At 46.7% G+C, this 17889-nt stretch overlaps 1 protein-coding gene across 3 annotated transcripts in view; it reads left to right on the forward strand.

Moving 5' to 3' along the window:
* Positions 1 to 17889, forward strand: part of FRMD4A (FERM domain containing 4A) — a 390969-nt gene that overhangs the window by 161848 nt on the left and 211232 nt on the right. Inside the window, exon 1 of one of the 3 annotated variants that reach the window (XM_063323589.1) lies at positions 206 to 505. The exons of the other annotated variants lie outside the window; for them this stretch is intronic. Within the exon in view, the coding sequence (XP_063179659.1) occupies positions 440 to 505 (66 nt within the window). The 5' untranslated portion in view covers positions 206 to 439. Of the gene's footprint in view, positions 1 to 205; positions 506 to 17889 lie in introns of those variants that run through there. 3 annotated transcript variants of the gene reach the window in all.

Below are 17889 nucleotides of genomic sequence, written 5' to 3' on the forward strand. Positions count from 1 at the left end.
AAGGTCAAAAATGAACAGAGAAATGGACTGGAGTCAAAAACAAGTAGTCCTATAAATATCAGTCATAGTCAAAGGCAGTTTATTCCATTCCTCCCCTCTCTCCCCTTCTGTGTGTGTCTCTCCCTCCCTCTGTTGTGGTTTCCCAGATATAACTCCATGTTTGCGACTGGGGAGCTCTGAAAGGAAAGCAGCACGCACATTGCAGCTTCTGCTCCCGTCTTGCACACATGGAATAATTCTCATTCCCGCAAGCAGGACTGACAGCCGGCACGGAGTCCAGGCATCATCTGGACTCAGATGTTAAGTTTTGATTTCTCAGATTTTCTTTATCTGTGAGAAACTCATTTGCTGCAGTTTGAGAACTAGCTTTGGCCGCAGACGGTTTGGATTGAGACTCCCGAGGGCTCTTCTCTGTCCGGACCTAGCATTTGACTTCACAATGACTTTAGCAGCTAAATTAGAGGATATTGAAGTGACGCTGGAGCACCTACTAATGGATGTGTTCGTAAGTAAGCTACAATTTCCTATTTAAAGTGCAACGCTAATAATCCAGAAGGCAGTGTACAAATTTAATGGTGTATCCAAGTGTCACATTGGCTTAATTCCTTTACATTTCCTGGTAAACTGTGTGTCCGACTATACCAATGTGTTGTGGTATAGCTAAAGCATCTACTGCAAGTGGTAATATTCAAAACTGGAACAGTGTGACTGCAGGGCAGGGTATATTCTGCATTGGTTTTGTGTACCGTCTAAAATTTTGATGAAGCAAATGAAAAGGAGGAGAGATTTGGTCCAAACAATTTGAGGAATATCTCTGTAAATCAAGTGCATTGACAGAGCGTTTAAACTGTGTATTGCTTAACATCAAGTGTCTTTGGCTTTAGGATTTTGACAGCTCTTAGATTACAGTCTTTTACCACTTCGACTTTTGGGTTAGTTTTATAAGAGATGGGGGAACAAGTAAAAGTAGTCATGCTTTCAAGAAAATCAAGTTTATTCCTCCTGGATATGTCAAACACTTTAAACCACTGTTAATCTGGAATTGCTTCCTTGAAATCATCAGAGCTCAGTGAAGCAATGTATGATTTGCTTCAGCACATCTGAGATAAGAATCTGTCTGTATAATCTCTTGTTAAAAGTTTCTTAAAAATATCAAAACATTGCAGAACAGATACCTGCTTCTTCTGACACAATTTGATGCTTTTTGCCTAGAAGTCAGAGACAGCCAAGTTTTGGAAGTTTTTTTGGGGGTGGCGGGAGCCAATGATAAGGGACTGTCAGATCATTTATCTTCCTCAAAAGTAAGTCATGTCAAGGTGATCTGTACTCTCTGAATTCAGGCTATAAGAAATAAGATGGCAAATGACATTCAGAATTTTCATTTTGGCATCTCTTAAATGAAATGCTTCAAATTTCAGGGTCTAGTGACGAGGAATCTTAGGCATCAACCACAAAAGTGAAAAACAGGAGTGCTTGCCAGCTTTCTAGCCTGTGGTCCAGTTACTAAGGTGTCCATCTGTGCTGTGAAATGTATTCAAATCCCTTTGGGCTGGCATCTCCTCTTGGCCCCGTGGGGAGCACCCTGTCCCCTTTCCCACAGGCTGCTGAGTTGGGAGGGAGAGGAAAACAGTTGGAGGCTGCCCTGTCAAAGCTGCTACGCAGGGTAGGAAATACTGAAATACTCTTTGGGCTGTAATATTTGAATCAATCTAATGACTATTTGCCACACTGGGTTCAACTCCTTTCCCCAGCTCTGAGTACCATGCATCCCAGAGAAAATCCCCAGAGGTTTAAATCCCCACGACGAGCAAAGATGCAACAGCTGCAGCTCATGACCACAGCCCGCTGTGAAAGTTAGCCTGCGTGGGAAGGGGCCAGTGCTTTCTCTGGACTGTTTGCAGTTGCTGTAGAATAAACTTGGCACCACGATCCCTCTTGGTCTATTTGTAGCTCAGCATCAGTTCATCGAGCTGGGTGCTTAACACCTGGGACACCGAGATCCTCCATGGGGGAGGTGTCGTTCAGCAGTGGGTGCTCAGAGGCATTTTGTCACAGGGTAGCTCCAAGCAGTATCTCAGAGACTGCCAAGATCTAGAAAGCCAGGGTTGGCTGAGTTGATTGAGGCTGAACAATCCTACACGTGTCTGGTTGTGTTTGAAGGGCATGAAAAGCCTCCTGTCCTGCTGGGAACCGCCCTGCCCTGTGAGAGAGGTCATGGCAATTCATTCCTTTTCTGGTTCTTCATGTCCCATTGTGAGCACTCTTCTGGAGATGTGTCTAGACTTTGTCTATTCTTATGTCCATCCCGTGCTTCCATCCAAGTGTCTTTCCTCATGGGTTTTAGGGGTGTTTGGGTTTTTTTTTTTTGTAATGAAGGTGACATTAGACCAAATAAAATATGGACCAGTTTCTCCAGAGGTGCAGGTGACCTCAGTCTGTCAAACCAATGGATCTCTTCTTAGGTTGCATTTTGAACTTGTCCTTCAAATGTGTAATTCCAGAAACCCAGTGAAACGTCCCCAGCTGGGACATTGCAGTCACAGCTGAAATTGTGATGCAGGGACATGTCTATGCGGTGCCACGTCGTGCCACGCCAGAGCCCCAGCTGCTGCTGGAAGAGCTGGTGTGTCTGTGCAGCATTGTGCAGGGGCACACTGCAGTAGTGTCACTGCTTCTCCCCCCTTGTCACTCTGCAGAGCCTGCTGCTGGAAGACTCAGGGGCAGCACGCCCAAGATTCTCATCTCACTTTGACTATCAATGACTGCTTAGAGACATGGTTTAGTGATGGTCTTTGTCAGAGTTAGGTTGGTGGTTGGACTAGGTGATCTGAAAGGTCCCTTCCAACCTAGGCAATTCTATGATTCTATGGCTGTGAATCTAACCTAGCCTCTATGCAAACCAAGGAAATAAGTTTTTCCCGACGAGCAGTTATGTTTTCAGCTATCTGGACTCTTCCAAAAACTACCTAGGAATTATGGCAGGAAGAATTGTGAATAATCTAGACCAAATATTCCGAATGCAGAATCATTTTGTCTGACACGATCAAGCACAATTTTCGGACTTCACTCACACATCATCTTGCCTTGTGGCTATGTTTGATCTTAAACCACCTGTCCATTTAGCAATGCTAAAAATAACTTCTAGTACTGAATACGGACAAGCAAAAATGAAACTCAATATGAAGGAAGAACAAAACAGAAAGCTCTGGCTGTTATAGATCATTCTAGCAGTCAGGTTTGTTGGGAATCATTAATCCATTACCAAGTGTTTTTCTGTTACCAGCAGGATGAGTACTTGGGCGAGGAGCGCGGGGCCATTCCGGTGGGGGTGAATGGGCTGCAGGCAGATGGACTGCCAGGTAACAGGACCCTCCCGGGAATGATCTCGAAGTCTGCTCCATGCCATGCATCTTCATCTGTGTCAGGTTTATTCCTGAAAGAGTGAAGCCATCTGTCACTGTAATGCACCTCTTCCAATTCCCCGGTGCCCTCCACTGCTCCAAACTAGACAATTACTTACAAAATTGGGAAGTTGTGGTCTATGGAGCCTTGACTTGTCTTTTTTTTCTTTTGAAGAAGCCTAGTTTTAATGCTCGTTGGACTACAGGGGCAGTAACCCATCCTCAGATCAGCGGACCCTGACAAAGCCCACTTTAACAGCTTGTACCAAGCTAGCAAGTCCATTTTGTCACAGCGTAGAAAGGTTACAGTAGACAGCAAATGAGAAGTAACCACCAGCTTCTAAAGAAAACTGAGCCCTAGCTCAGCTCACACTAACCCACCTCAATGTAATTTGGCTTCTGCAGGAATACAGACTGAAGAATAACTATAGGATTGGGCCAGCTTTTCCCTGGACAAGGTTTTTAGCTCAGTTGTCCTGCAGGAACTCACCTGGAGTGAGTTCAGCAGAATTTCACAGGGAGGATGGCAAGCCTTGGCAGCAGATGTGTTTAACACTTCCTCTGGAAAGCTAATACTACACATGAACACTTTTTTAAAATCTTTTTTTCTTTTTTCCTTTTTTTTTTTTTTGTGGAGACTAGAGATTTGCATCCACATGGCACGAGCTGCCACTTCCTTCCAGGATGTGGTGTACTCGCCGCGTTGTCAGCCCGCTATCGGAGAAGCAGCTGTTGCTGCACTGACGCTTCCTTTCCCCTATTTCCAAAGGGCGTTGGAGAGCTTTGCCGGGCTCTACGAGACGAGATGAAAAGGGAAGCCTCCGACATGACATTTCATAATTAGCTGTCATCGCCAGCGGGCTGCCACGGAGCCGCTTGATGAGCTGGGACTTGGCTGCCTGGAGAAAGGCAGACAGGGAGGCAGGGGCCAAAGTCAGGAGGCGGTGCAAGGACAAGCTCAGCAGGTCCCTCGGGTGTGCTAAGGGGAAAGGGGGGGTCTGGATAAGAAATACAGGCTCTGAATCCTCATTTCACTGCTTGCAAAAGGCATCCCTGAGCCAAACCCTCCTCTCCGGACACACAAATTATTCTTGTGCAGTCTGTGAAAGGAGACCTTTGAGGTACGCCTCAGGACCAACCTTGCTGACTTCCAAGCCTTGCCTTAGGCACAGCTAGAGCGAGCCTCCATGATACACCATGCCCAGCATGCCTGGGATGCTTGGCATGGGACGTCTGGCAGGGTTCAGGAGTGAGGTGGGCTCTGGAGCCTGCCCTGCTGAGGGGTGCTTTTCCTTGCATTATGGATGTGGCTTTAGACCTGGAAGAAATGGTCTTTCAAGCAAACAGGCAAAAGGATAATAATCCTGGTGGAAAAGTGAGCTTGAAGTAGTCAAACATATGCTGGCCTGAAAAAGGCAGCTGATTTCTGAAGGCAGGCGTGATGGACTGTAGTGGATGTCTCAGGAGAGAAGGAGAAACTTAGATGAAGTCTTTAAACCATGAACACTGTACCCCCGGCCCATTCCAAATACAACCTGGGACATGGCAGGCAATTTATCTCCAATGGTTCACAGGGTCTTAGACACTGTCCAAACACAAGCAAACCTGCCAAATCCACAGTACACTCCATAGATCCATCTACATTCCTCCAGACATCTATTTCCACAGCTGGGTCCTCAGCCTTCCTCTCACCGCACTCCGCAGATAAACATACACATATGAGTATATGTATATATATATTTAAAAATATGTGTGTGGGCATATATATATAGGAGAGTCTCTGACGAAAGTGACATTCGTGAGGGCTTCCTGGCATGGAGAGGGTCTGTGGTCGCTTTGCCCTGGGTGGACATAGCAATCAGGGCTGAAATTAAAAAACAACCGATTTGCTACGCTCCAGTCGCCTCCATCAGCCTGAGAAACAGCTGCTCTTCTCCCTCCCCACATCGTCAAGTCCTGGCAGAGTGAACACCAAAATAGCAAGGATATGAAACTAAATGTCTGTTTCTAATACCATAACTTAGTCAGAGGAAGTCAGAGGAAATTACCTGGGATGCTGCAAGAATTCTGGCTCATTCTTCTGCCAGCTAGCGATGAACAGAAATTAAAGTCTGAGTCAAACTCGTGTATCCAGCCAGCCTGAAAGCTGGATATTTGAAGGAGAAAGAATCAATCCCTAACACTGAAGAGTCCAAAATGACAGTCAGCTCCCTTGGCCAGAAGTGCCAAAGGAGGCAGGGCTCCCTGGCAGACCTCAGCACCATGGCACCATGAGGTGGACAAGGCCACCATGTCCCAGTAAGGACCTGGAGTGGTGGCTACCAATGCCTGCGCATTCCAGCTCTTAAAACTGAGCTGTCAAGAGAGGGGCATATAAGTGAGCCCACTCTTTATTAATAATAGATAAATAGTTTAAAAAGCAGCTGTGACAAGTGGCAGGTCTTCTCATCATTTTACAGATAGGGAAACTGAGACAGAGGGACACGGAGCCATTTGAGCAGCTCCCTCCTCCATCCTTCTGCTTACAAAGGAGTAGAAATCTGACTTCCAGAATCTCAGCTTGACAATTTGTTCCCTCCAGAGTATAACACTGCACCACAACTGCAGAATAATCCAAATCATCAATATCTGGGACACAGATTTATGGCGCCTGGGATGAAGCGTGCCTTTGCATCAGGTCCTAGCACACTCTGGCATAGATAAGTGTTATCGTTTGTCCATTCTTGGAGTAATTATAACATTAACCCTCCTATTTTCTCGTGCCATCAGCACTGGTAAACAGTAGTCATTCTCATAGGTGGCACCAAGGACAATCTGGAGAAAGAAGGGGTGCAGAAAGATGGTTGTGATGAACTTGTTTCGACCACCATTTGCACAGTAAATCCAGCATACAGCAGCCTCCATCCCCGCTGCAATCAAACAAACATTCTCGCAGTTACTATCGACTCCTGGTGTCCATGTTACATTTTTCTTAATAACCATTGCAATAACAAGACATTATCAACATGTAAAGTGATCCATTAACCTCTATAGCGGCAATAAATTGTGTGGCTTTGCCAGGCTGCCAGGACTCGCTAATCGAAAAGCAAGCAGCAAGTTTGTACTCGGAGCAGTCACAAATCATGCATAATGCAAAAGCGTGGGTGCTAACCTCGCCCTCTGCAATATAATGGGTATTTCCATGTGTTTATTTATCAGAGAAATCAGTTCTTTGAAGCCGCTCCTAATGAGTTTCTCTCTGGCAACAGCAGCATCCTCCCATTTGTCCTCAGCGTCCAGTCTGCAGGAGATTTAAAGCCTCATCTTCCACCTCTGGAGTCATCCTGAGTTTTGCCAGTGTAGGGGGAGGAGCAGAATCAGGCCCCTTGACCTGCAATAAAAGCTGAGTTTGCTCAGCATGATTGTGACAGTAAAGAGATCCAATTAGGTAGCTCTTCGTCAGATTTTGTTTAGGCGCTTCTGATAATGAGAACATAAAACTGATCATACCAGGTCTTTCCAATGAATGATCTAGTCCAGCATCATGACTCAGGCAGCAACCAACATCAGGTGCCTACAGACGAATGTAAGAACATGGCGAGTGCATCGCCATAATCCCCGCAGTCATCTTCCAACCACTAGTTGTTTGCATTCAGGGGCTTCCTGACCCAGAAATGGTTTCTTCAAATTTAGCATCCCACAGTAGATGTCCTTTCATGAATTTGTTCAGTCATTTTTTGAACCCAGACCGAGTTACTGGGCACAGCTCCCACGAAGAGTCCTGGAGCAGAATAAAAGCCATAGTGCTGTGCTGCAGCCCTGTGCACAGTACCGTCAACAGCAGATAACTCCAAACATCACTCCCATGAGAGTCAGGTCATGCTGTTGACCCTCAGAAAGCCTTTGGGGAACAGAAGAGCTTTGTGGAGCAGTCTAGGCTTGCCCACCCACAAACAAATAGAAGATGGTGAGAATGAAGAGCTGGGAGTGTGAATGCCAACCGGGATGTTAGCAAAGGCAAGGTAGTTAAATATAACTACCAAGGGACATAGCAGAACTTCTAATAGCTGGAGAAGTAGACCAAAAGCGGCCAGTTATCAGGCTTATTTTATAATCAGTGGGGAGATATAGACACTTTCAGGTATCATTCACCCCGCAGTAAAGCAGGCAGCCGAAGTACCTTGCAAGTGCCCATTTCTCTTCACTGATGACAAAAGGACTCCAGATGACAAGCTCAGATGAAGGCAAACAAAGTTTGGAGAGGTAAATGCCACTCCAGATGTCTCCTACAACTGAGGCAGGGTGTTGTTACAGCTCAGCAGATGCAGGAGAGCTGAAGCAATAAAATATAAACCCGTAGGCATTACAGGGAGAGACTCCAAGGCTAAAGATCCAGACACTCAGACAAACTTTTCACGTTTCTCAATCCATCTGTATAAATCTACAAAGAACATAACCAAATTGGTTTTATATTTTGCCAATGTTAGCAGTTCCTCTTTCAGCTTTGTGCAAACACAGTTTTCTTCTCACTCAGAGAAAAAACCATCATTTCATGCCTGTGAGACCTCAACTACAAAACAAAATTTGCCCGAGAGAGAGGCTGTTTACCAGGTCTGGCAAGGCCTAAAAAACCCTCCTAACATCCCTTGGGGGTCTTCTACTTCCCTCCTTTCTTTAGGGACATGTTGGCCTCTCTGCTATCCATGTGGCTTTCTCTTGGGGCAACATAACTCTCTCGCCTTCCCTCACACAGACACATATGCTTTCCCACAATATATTAAGATTAATCAAAGCAGTGTAACAAGGGTGAAGTTTTAAAAGAGGGAAAATTACACTGAACAAAGAAGCATTTATCTTCACAGTGTTTGACATAGTCCATATGTCACATATCCTGTTTAAGCCTTAAACCTAGCTCAAGGCTGAGTACCTTCCATGCCATGCCGAGCAAACCCCTGTTTCTTCAGGAATTTAAGCAAATCAGCAGCGCTAAGCACTACACGGGAATAGCCCGCTCACATTTTAAGACTTGATGCTGAGATGCACCAAGTATTTGCACGTTCCCCTGCAGGCTGCCGGGATTTGCAAAGACTTTAGACCAGCTCCTCGACAGAACTATTGCACAGTCATACCCCAGCTGAGTGCACGACTGCTATTGTATGCATCACATCCAGCCTCTGCTACACATCCACCATGTGGGAATGCGGTGGTGTTGCCAAATATCTCCTCTTTTGTTTATACAAGCCCTAGAAGTCAGAGGTGGCCTCCGCGATCTGTCCGTGATGTTTACAGGGGCGTGTCTCCAGGGCAATGGGGTCAGGCCAGTTCCCTCCCTAATTAATTACTGTCTCTCTGAGTTATGTGGGAACCGGCACACTAAAACACAAGGGAAATGTCCTTCCATCTAACAGAGGCCCCACTTGCTATCTGCTGCTGTTCTCCTGGCCAGGGTTTTCTAGTAGCTCGTGTGCCTGGATGCCGGCAGGCTGGGACCGCTTTCCCCAGCGAGGACCATACAGGGGTCGGTGGGTGGGGAGGAGAACTGGAGGTGAGATGGGGACTGCTCCAAGAGAGTCTGCTTGGTGGCAGTAGGGGAAAAGGAAGGGTGCAGATTGCTCTTTCTAGGGTGTCTACATCCTTCACTAGAGGCTGTGCCCCCCACTTTTCTTTCAAGATCAGAAGGAGGGTTGAACGTAGTGCTCAGTTTGGAGATGACACATTTTGCTTCCTGACACTTCAGCATGTTGGAAGGGCCTCCAACCTACCAGCCAAACCTCTTTTCTCAAGGACATACATGCAATGAGTTACCAGAAGGGACTGCGTCAGGGGTCCCATGGACATTTCATATGCCTGGCTCTTGCACTGGGGTTATATAGCCTCCCAATGCCTCCCTTCTCAACTGTGAATGAACAGGGCCACTGCTCTTTCCAGCACTAGACTGGTCCTCTACGCAGAGCTTTGGAGCAGTGTGACCTTATCTTCTGTCTACTGAAGATTTTGCCAAGAACTTGCTGGCATGGTGGGCATGCCAGCTGATGAGTCTAAGTGCTTGGATAGGTGCAGGCTCAGCAGGTGACATCCTGGGTTTCACATTCTGGTCTGCCAGCCATTCCTCACGACACCCAAGGCTGAGGTAGAGAAAGCCACAGATGAGCAGCCATGTGGCTACTTCTGCTGGCATACCAGTGAATGAGGAAATGTAGGAACATCTAACATTACATTCTGGGTTAACCTACAGCAATGTGCATCAGATATGAACTTCTCTGAGTCCAGAAGCACTTGTTTCTGGGTTTCTGCTTGGGCTTACGCTAGTCAGACCTACTAACATGTCTATGAACTGCAGATAGTTAAACAACCTTGCTGTAGCACAATGTGAAGTCGTCACAGGAGCCTAAATTCCCAGTCACCTCTGTCAGTACAAGTGATGGACATGCTGATATGCATAACATGATGGACATGCTGATCACTGCATAACCCACAGCACCAAAACAGAGTGAAACAAAGCAAGAATCCCTGTTCAGGTGTGGGGCTGACCTTCATATTGAGCCTGGATTGCTGCACCCAAGAAAGGCACGCATATGCACTTCTTGCCCAGAGGAGACAGGGACAAGTCTGCGTAGCCCACTGGCATGACACAGCCTTGCCGCACACAGGGGAAGCCCCTGGGCTTTCCGTTGCTGGGGACTACGAACGTCCTTTCTCACCCTAGCAGGCTGCTGGGTTATTGCCAGCTCTGATGGAAAAGGCTCGTATGGGAATGGAGCTCCAGCCGGTGTGTCGTCCCACATCTCTCCCCAGGCTAGAGTAATCGTAACGTTTCTCTGTATAACACCATCTCAGACTGGAAAATTGCTTCTTTTTTCTTTTCTTTTTTTTTTTTTTTAACTTTAAGACAAGCTGGATTTGCAATGACAACCTGTGTTTATCTTTCACTCCCAAAGTGGCAGTTTCCTTTACAGTCTGATTCTGGGTGCAATAAAACATAGGCTAAGTCACTGTTGGAACTGCAACCCTACAGCATTGCCCTGTTCTGCTTGTCTTCCGATTGCTTTGCCGTGCCCCAAAACATCAGCTAGGGAGGATTTGGGAAGTAAGAAATTCCACCAAGATTAATAGAAGCTGCTGAAGAGCTCAAATACAAGTAGTTTCCCTATCGGTACTCCAGGGAAGAATTTGGCTGTGCTATTGATAGAGACCATAGATATCATCCAGGATTGAAAACACTGTCAGGAGCTGCAACTTATCCTTGTTCTCCTCTTATTCTGTTGCCATACTCGTGTCTTCACAGAGTACAGAATTTAAGTGGGTTTTTCAGTACTGAATGACTTTTCAGTTTTACAAAACAATGTCTTATTGGTACATCTGATAGATACCACATACTGCATTTCAGTCTGTGCCACTGCTCTCCCTGGTTTCCATTCACTGATCTCCACCGGGCATACACTGACTTGAAACTTGACTCCGCCGTTGCAAACATAAGACACGCTTTGCAGCAGTAAATGATTTCTCTCTCCTTTTCATTAAAGACAAAAAAAAAAAAGAAAATCTAGTCTAAATAGCAATCTATTGGAATGTACTTTCCTCTGATGCATTGTTACCACAAACCGCTGTTCCTGGCAGCCTGCAATTAGTACTGAAAAGCATCCACTACTTTAAAGAGTTTTGTCTTTCAACGGATAGTAAATATAGCATGTCTCTTTTGAGGGTCCGTGGTGGCAAGGCCAAGACGTTCCCTTACAATAGTTTGGCTTTTATTTCCTACTGTGCTGTTCGGTTGGAGATTGTCTCTGCAGACAATGCAGTTGAATGAAGCCTCAGTGACGAGTCTGGTCATCTTTAATCTGCCTCTGCAGTCAACTACATGAGAGAGGGGGCTCTCCAGAGGGAAAATCAGAATTTGATGGGCTGAAGTGCCCTTGGACGTGCTTACGTCTGGAACAAATACCTAAGCTCTGGGAACAACTACAAAGCCCATCATGAGAGCATGTTCTACATTACCTATCCTATAGGCAATCTATCCGACTAATCCTAATGGACTGTCCTATACACTTGCCTACCAAGGGACCTTGAACAACTTTAAAAATAAAAAGTGAACATCTCATCCTTCCGGACGGTTTCCACAGTCCTGATGATTCTGGTTTGGCTTCCTGTCTACAGGTTTGTAGACAGACTTTGTACAAACTGGGAAATGAGGAAAGACAAAGTGTCACGGTGGGTCCAGGCCTCCAGTATTATGGGATTTCTGTGGAGGGTATCCGTAGAGTTGTGCCCGGGATGCAGCACAGGAAGGGAGGGAGCAGTGAGGCCCATTGGTGTATGCAGGGATCTTGTTGGAACTGGTTCCAATACCACGCAAATGGATGGATTTCTTCGACTTTTCATATGTGTGAGAGGTTTCCTGCAAAGAAGAGTATTGGTATTATTATTATTCAGCTGCCTTGAGCAATATGCAGATTTGCATTTCATTTGCAAGACCTAGAAATCTATGCAAAGAACTTGTGGTTCATGGAAATGAGCGAACAAACACTCCCCTTTCCCCTGTGGAGAAAATGAGTCTGTGTGGTGCTTCATGCTGATACTACTAGACTATCTGTGGTCCTGGAGCTTGATTGCTGGTAGACACTGGTAGAGATGTGTGTTACGGCTCTTTGTCCCCTCTAGTGGATGAAGTTCTATCTACAAGGCTGGTCTTTCTAAGAGCTGGACCTGCAGGAGACCTTTATTGTAGGAATATGATGACATCTTACGGAGAAAGGGCTGGCATGAGCAGGAGGGTCCCCAGCCCAGGGCTTCAGACTGGGTGAGCAGGGACATCTTTTCTCCTCTGCTCTCGTATGAAGCACTCACCCCCAGGGTCCTGACTCAGGCATGACTCGGATTTTATTTCGACAAAGCTGCCAGTAAAGCAGATCATAGTCACCTTTGCCCTCTCTTCACCAGTAGATCCCCAGCGGCTCTGCTGATGCAGGCAAGGGGTCCCTGTAGGCAGCTGGGAAATGCCAGCCACCTTAAATATACAGGTAGGCATCCTGTGAGATAGCGGGGCGGGGGGGATTAACAGCCATACAAAAACCCCGCAAGAAGCAAACACCCTAACTCTGCACTTATTCCATATAAAGAACCTATATAAGTCAGTCATGCTTAAGATATTTCCATCTTTTCCTCTCTCTCTCACTCTCTTTGGCAAGAGGCATATGGAACTAATTATGAACAAAGGCCGATTGTTTTAATATTTAGAGTTTCCCACATCAAGCTGCTGGGTTTTTTCTTTGACTGTTTTTAATGCATGTGCATATGCTGAGCAGATACAGAGTTTCTCTTCTTTATTTTAAATGGTTGCTTTAATGTCATGTCCCTAACACCTTCATCCTGGCTTTTGGACTTCGATCAAAACAAAGTAGTTTTAGTTTTGCATTAAAATGAGAACAATACATGGAGGAAGGGATTGGCTCCACAGCTCAGCAGATTTTGCTCTCCCAGCTAGACTGCTCCAAGGAAAAGAGCTTGGGCCAACAACATCTTTTCCGTTTTAATAAGCTAATTCAGAATACCGCTATGGAGTTGGTGGATTGAGGAGCTCCCACTTTGCACACATTAACTCCAGACTGTATCTGGACCAGTACCGGTAACTGAGCATGGAAATGAACACAACATCCAAAACACATTCCGACAAAACCACAGAATCGCACCTGGCTGCTTTGGGACAACTCCTGGTGTTGCAGAAAGTCTGTGGGAAGGGAAAGAATCTTTCCCACTTCCAGGACACTTGTGTACAATTTAAAGTGTAAATTTAGTTCCAAACTTTTCTTCCAGAGAAAGGGAATATTATTGTCTACTAGTCTCCAACGTGGTTTTATAAGAGAGAAAAAAAAAAAAAGTAGACATTGAGACTTGATTTTGTGAAGACAGCACTTCACAGTTATAAGTTATAGACAGCTTTAATATAATAATTTTTATAAGCACAAGTAGAAGCTGGAGACACCACCAAGCAGGCGTTCACTGATACGTATGTGCACAGGCACGAGTGTGAGCGGTAACGTCTGTTCTTTGTGCTTATGCACACATTGCACTACGCCGTACGCACCACGTAGCCTGAGCCGGTGAGTGCCGGTGTTTAACCGAGCAGCCCAGAGGATCTGTTCGAGCCCTGGGTATGCGCTTTCCAACATTTAGGAGAGAGGAATCTCTGAACGCGGGATTTAACACTAATCTCTGCACCAGATGGTGATACACCAGATATTCTTTTTAAGGTGAACATGTGATCTACTGTACAGCAAACCAGAGGGGTCTGCAGTCACATGGCAAAATGTATAATAACTCTGATAGAGCTTTGATTAGACAACTGACCTGGTTGCCGTCTGTAGCAACAAGAAGCGAGCTTGACATTTTTGGAACATTCTCCCCAGAAGCTTAATTCTTCCACTTCTGTGGCATAGCAATCCTGCTGAGCAAACTACACCGAGAAACAGAAGAAAGCTAAAGATACGCTGCTTGAAACATGTTGTTAAGGTTACAAGGCTTGGGGTTTCCTTTTTTTTTCCTTTTTTTTTCCCTTCCCCCCCCCTCCTTCTTTCAAACAAGCCACATCTTGACTCATATGGTCTGATGTGAAAACCCACTCAGCTATTTGATAGTTGGGAAATCTAGATGAGACTGTTAAGTTATTTCAAAGGACGTCTGTGTGTGCTGTGAACTCTCTCTCACATACACACACATGCACACACACACACACACACACCCCCACACCCACACCCACACACACACCCACCAGTTAGCTCTGCACCATGGTAGTACAGACAGCTGTGACTCCGGGTAGGACCCGAAGACTTTTATTCAAAATACCATATGGATCACTGAGGAGACGCAGTGTGGAAAGGGTAAGCCATGATTTCTTTGTCCTGAATGCATGCCCAGAGGATGAGGAGGGTTGATAGCAGTTGTCTGCCCCGCGAGCAGTCAGAGCTAATAGGGTTTTATGTCACGGTGTGTAGAAATTACTATTGGTGTATGCCATGGTGTGTAGAAATTACTATTGGTGTATGCCACGGTGTGTCGAAATTACTATTGATGGGACCTGTGTGGTGATGAATGGGAATTAGTACTACTCAGAGGCTGTGTGAGAACTTGGGGTAGTAATCAGTGACAGCAGGAGCAGTAAGATAACGTGCAGCAATTAAAACCAGTTAAAGGTTCTGTGATAATATTTGGAGGTAATAACTTCTGAAAAGGATAATTTCTAATAATCAAGACTCGTTGAGACGGTGTGATGGCATGCGGCAGCACCGACCTGTAGCAGTGGGGAGTAAATAATGATAATAACAATAATGTCAAATAACGAATACCAGTGGAAAGCTCGGGGTGGTGTGGAAGGGCTCTGTGTAAGTGAACATGGGTGCAGATGCCCACCAGCGTCTGTCCCAGCAGAGATGTTTGCACGGGGCAATATGGGCTATACAGCGCACGACGTGCTCTGCTGGGTGCCAGCTGATGTGACACAGCCGGGTGGCCGTCCCTGGACAGCCCAGGCGACGCTGTTGCTTTCTCGCTGCAGCAGGCGTAGCAGGGGGTCCCGGGGAAGCCGTAATTATGTCATTAATTTCCTGAAAGCATGTTTCCTTAGCGGCGGCACCCTGGGGACAAGGCTGGGGGGGGAGTCCCATGGCTTTGAAGGATTGACAGGCTGACACAGAGGGGGTGGCTGGGACACGGGTCTCAGCTCAGAAAGTGATATACACCTGAGGAGCGCACACCGAGCGGTTCGGGCTGCCTTCGCCTGGCAAGCTGCCTCTGCCGGAGCTGGCAGGGGTGGCATGGCCCCCCTGGGGGACAGGGACACCTCGCACACCCCTTCTGTGTGTCACTGAAACAGTGCTGGGCTCAAGGGAATGGGCACGGTCTGCATGATCCCAGTCACAGCATCCCAGCAGGATGCCCCAGGGGTGGGTGAGGGATGCTGCACCCACTGGTCCATGGCTGGGGGCACGTGCAGGAGCTCCACAAGCCCAGAGGGGCTGAGAGTTGCTCGGCGCAGGACTGAGGGAAACCTTTGCTTGAGGCATCTGTTTTGCTGAAAAGCAGTTCTTGAGGCAGCTGAAGCCACCTGTGAGTTTACTTCGAGTCTGTTGCATGCATCACTCAAACAAAAAATCTGGCTTTGTATATTTCAGAGCAATTTTTTTTTTCCATTTTTTCTTTCAAACAGTGTGTAATTTCATTTGGATGGATGCCTTTTTTTTCTTAAGGGATATGAAAAAAAATCTCGAAAATTAAATGCAGGTCAAAAACTGTTTCAGTTAAAAACAAAGCCTTTTTTGTTTGTTTGTTTGTCTTCCCTCTCCAGTTGGCGGAAGGGAAAGCAGAATAACTTTGTGTCAACCTGAAACATATTTTCTTTGCCTTTCCAGTCCGTCAAGCAAACCAAAGATAATCAATTATTCACACAGCTTTGGTCTGCTATTGTTTGATCTTTGTTTGTTTCTTTGGAGCGCATTCAGAAATGTCCCTCCTGGTAAATTTGGGCTTTGCGGTTCAAGATGCTGGTCCTGAGAGGGCCCAGGGCAGGCAGTCCTGCCTCCAGCCTTAACCTGTTTTGGGGACAGGTTTTATTTGTGTCCCCTCTGCGGTGCCCAGCACGGCTGTAGCATCGGCCAGGGTTCCCTCCTCCGGAGAAGCACTGCTGTTGCTGACCCAAATCACGAGAGGCAGGTCAGCATCTGGTGGCTTTGCAGTTGCTCTTGCAAAGGTGAGGAGGCAGAGAGCCTAGTGTCTCCTTCAAAGGTGGCTTCCCGCAAGGTGGCAGATGATTTTTCGGCCCAAGCAAGCTCTCGGCTGCTACAGGGCCACCATCCTCCACTGCTGCTGACCACAGCCGGTCCCTGCCCATCTGGAAGGGCTCATTCTGGGCTCCCCAGTTCAAGAAGGACAGGGAACTGCTGGAGAGGGTGCAGCAAAGGGCCATAGAATCATAGAATCATAGAATTGTTGAGGTTGGAAGGGACCTTTAAGATCATCGAGTGCAGCAAAGGGCCATGCAGATGAGTAGGGGACTGGAACATCTCTCTTATGAAGAAAGGCTGAGGGACTTGGGTCTCTTCAGACTGGAAAAAAGACTACTGAGGGGGGAACTTATCAACACTTATAAATACTTCAAGGGTGGGTGTCAGGATGATGGGGCCAGGCTCTTTTCAGTGGTGCCCAGTGACAGGACAAGAGGTAACGGGCACAAACTTGAGCATAGAAAGTTCCACCTAAACATGAGGAGGAACTTCTTTACCCTGAGGGTGACAGAGCGCCGGAACAGGCTGCCCACAGAAGTGGTGGCGTCTCCTTCTCTGGAGACATTCAAAACCCACCTGGATGCGTTCCTGTGCAACCTGCTCTGGGTGACCCTGCTCTGGCAGGGGTTTGGACTAGATGATCTCCAGAGGTCCCTTCCAACCCTGACCATTCTGTGATGATATGCTTTCACGCAGACCACACCTGAGACTGATGAGCCTTGAAACAAGTCATATAATAGTGTGGAAATTAGGAGACCACTCTCCTCCATGCACGTACACATCCCCTTAGGGAACATGCTATCCATACGGACCTACCTGAGCAACAGCTGCCCAAGTCTTTGTGCATTAGTGCATGTGATGGAGAGCTGTAAAAACCAGCAGTATTCTCACAGGGTGTTTCCAGGAGGTAACCCCATGGTGGGGAGCAAGGGAGAGCATAGAATTACCTGCAGGAGAAGGTGTCAGAGAAGGTCAGTATTTATATAAGAGGCAAGAACGGATGCATAAGGATGACCAGCGCTGCAGGGGACTTGGCAGTGTGTACATACTGAATAGCTCCACACATAGCCCAAGTGACCATCCGCTGTCGGGGGGGGTTGTATTGTTTTATTTTCGCTCACATCCACAGTTTATTTCTCTCCTTCCCACTTCTTGACCTAAGGTTTGGGTGGCTTAGTCTTCTTGTCAGGCAAATGCTGAAGCTTTGCTATAAGGGTTGCCAGAGGATTTGGTAGGATGGTTTCTGCAACTGGCTCTTTTTTGTCCTAAATCTCTGTCCTTGCCGTTACTCTCTCCCCCTCGTTGCAGAGCTCCCCGATCAGGCACCTGGCCCATGAGATTGTGGTCAACCTGGTTGAAGCACGCATCATGCTCTCTCTCCCTGGAGCCACTCACCAGCTAGATGTGGCAGGGCAGATCCCCTGCACTTGGGGTCCTGCAGCCATACAGAAGCTGTGTTTCTAAGCTCAGAGTCCACAAAATCCCACTGCAGCAGTGGAAGAGACCAAAATATGGCCCCAAGTGAGCAAGTTTCACATGTAAAGCCTGAGGTGTGAAAGATCTGTGCAAATGTGTGGCATGCAATCAGCAGAAGAGATGGCTTTGCAAAGGCTTTTACAACACCAAATAAAAAAGGGCAGTGTTAAATATTAGTAGGTGTGGCACAGAGACCCCCAAACATGTCAGCTGAGGCAGAATTAAGTTTTGTGCTGTGGGGCACACCAGCAGCCAGTGTC

The sequence above is a fragment of the Chroicocephalus ridibundus genome, chromosome 1 (assembly GCF_963924245.1).
Source record: "Chroicocephalus ridibundus chromosome 1, bChrRid1.1, whole genome shotgun sequence".
NCBI classification, from domain to species: domain Eukaryota; kingdom Metazoa; phylum Chordata; class Aves; order Charadriiformes; family Laridae; genus Chroicocephalus; species Chroicocephalus ridibundus.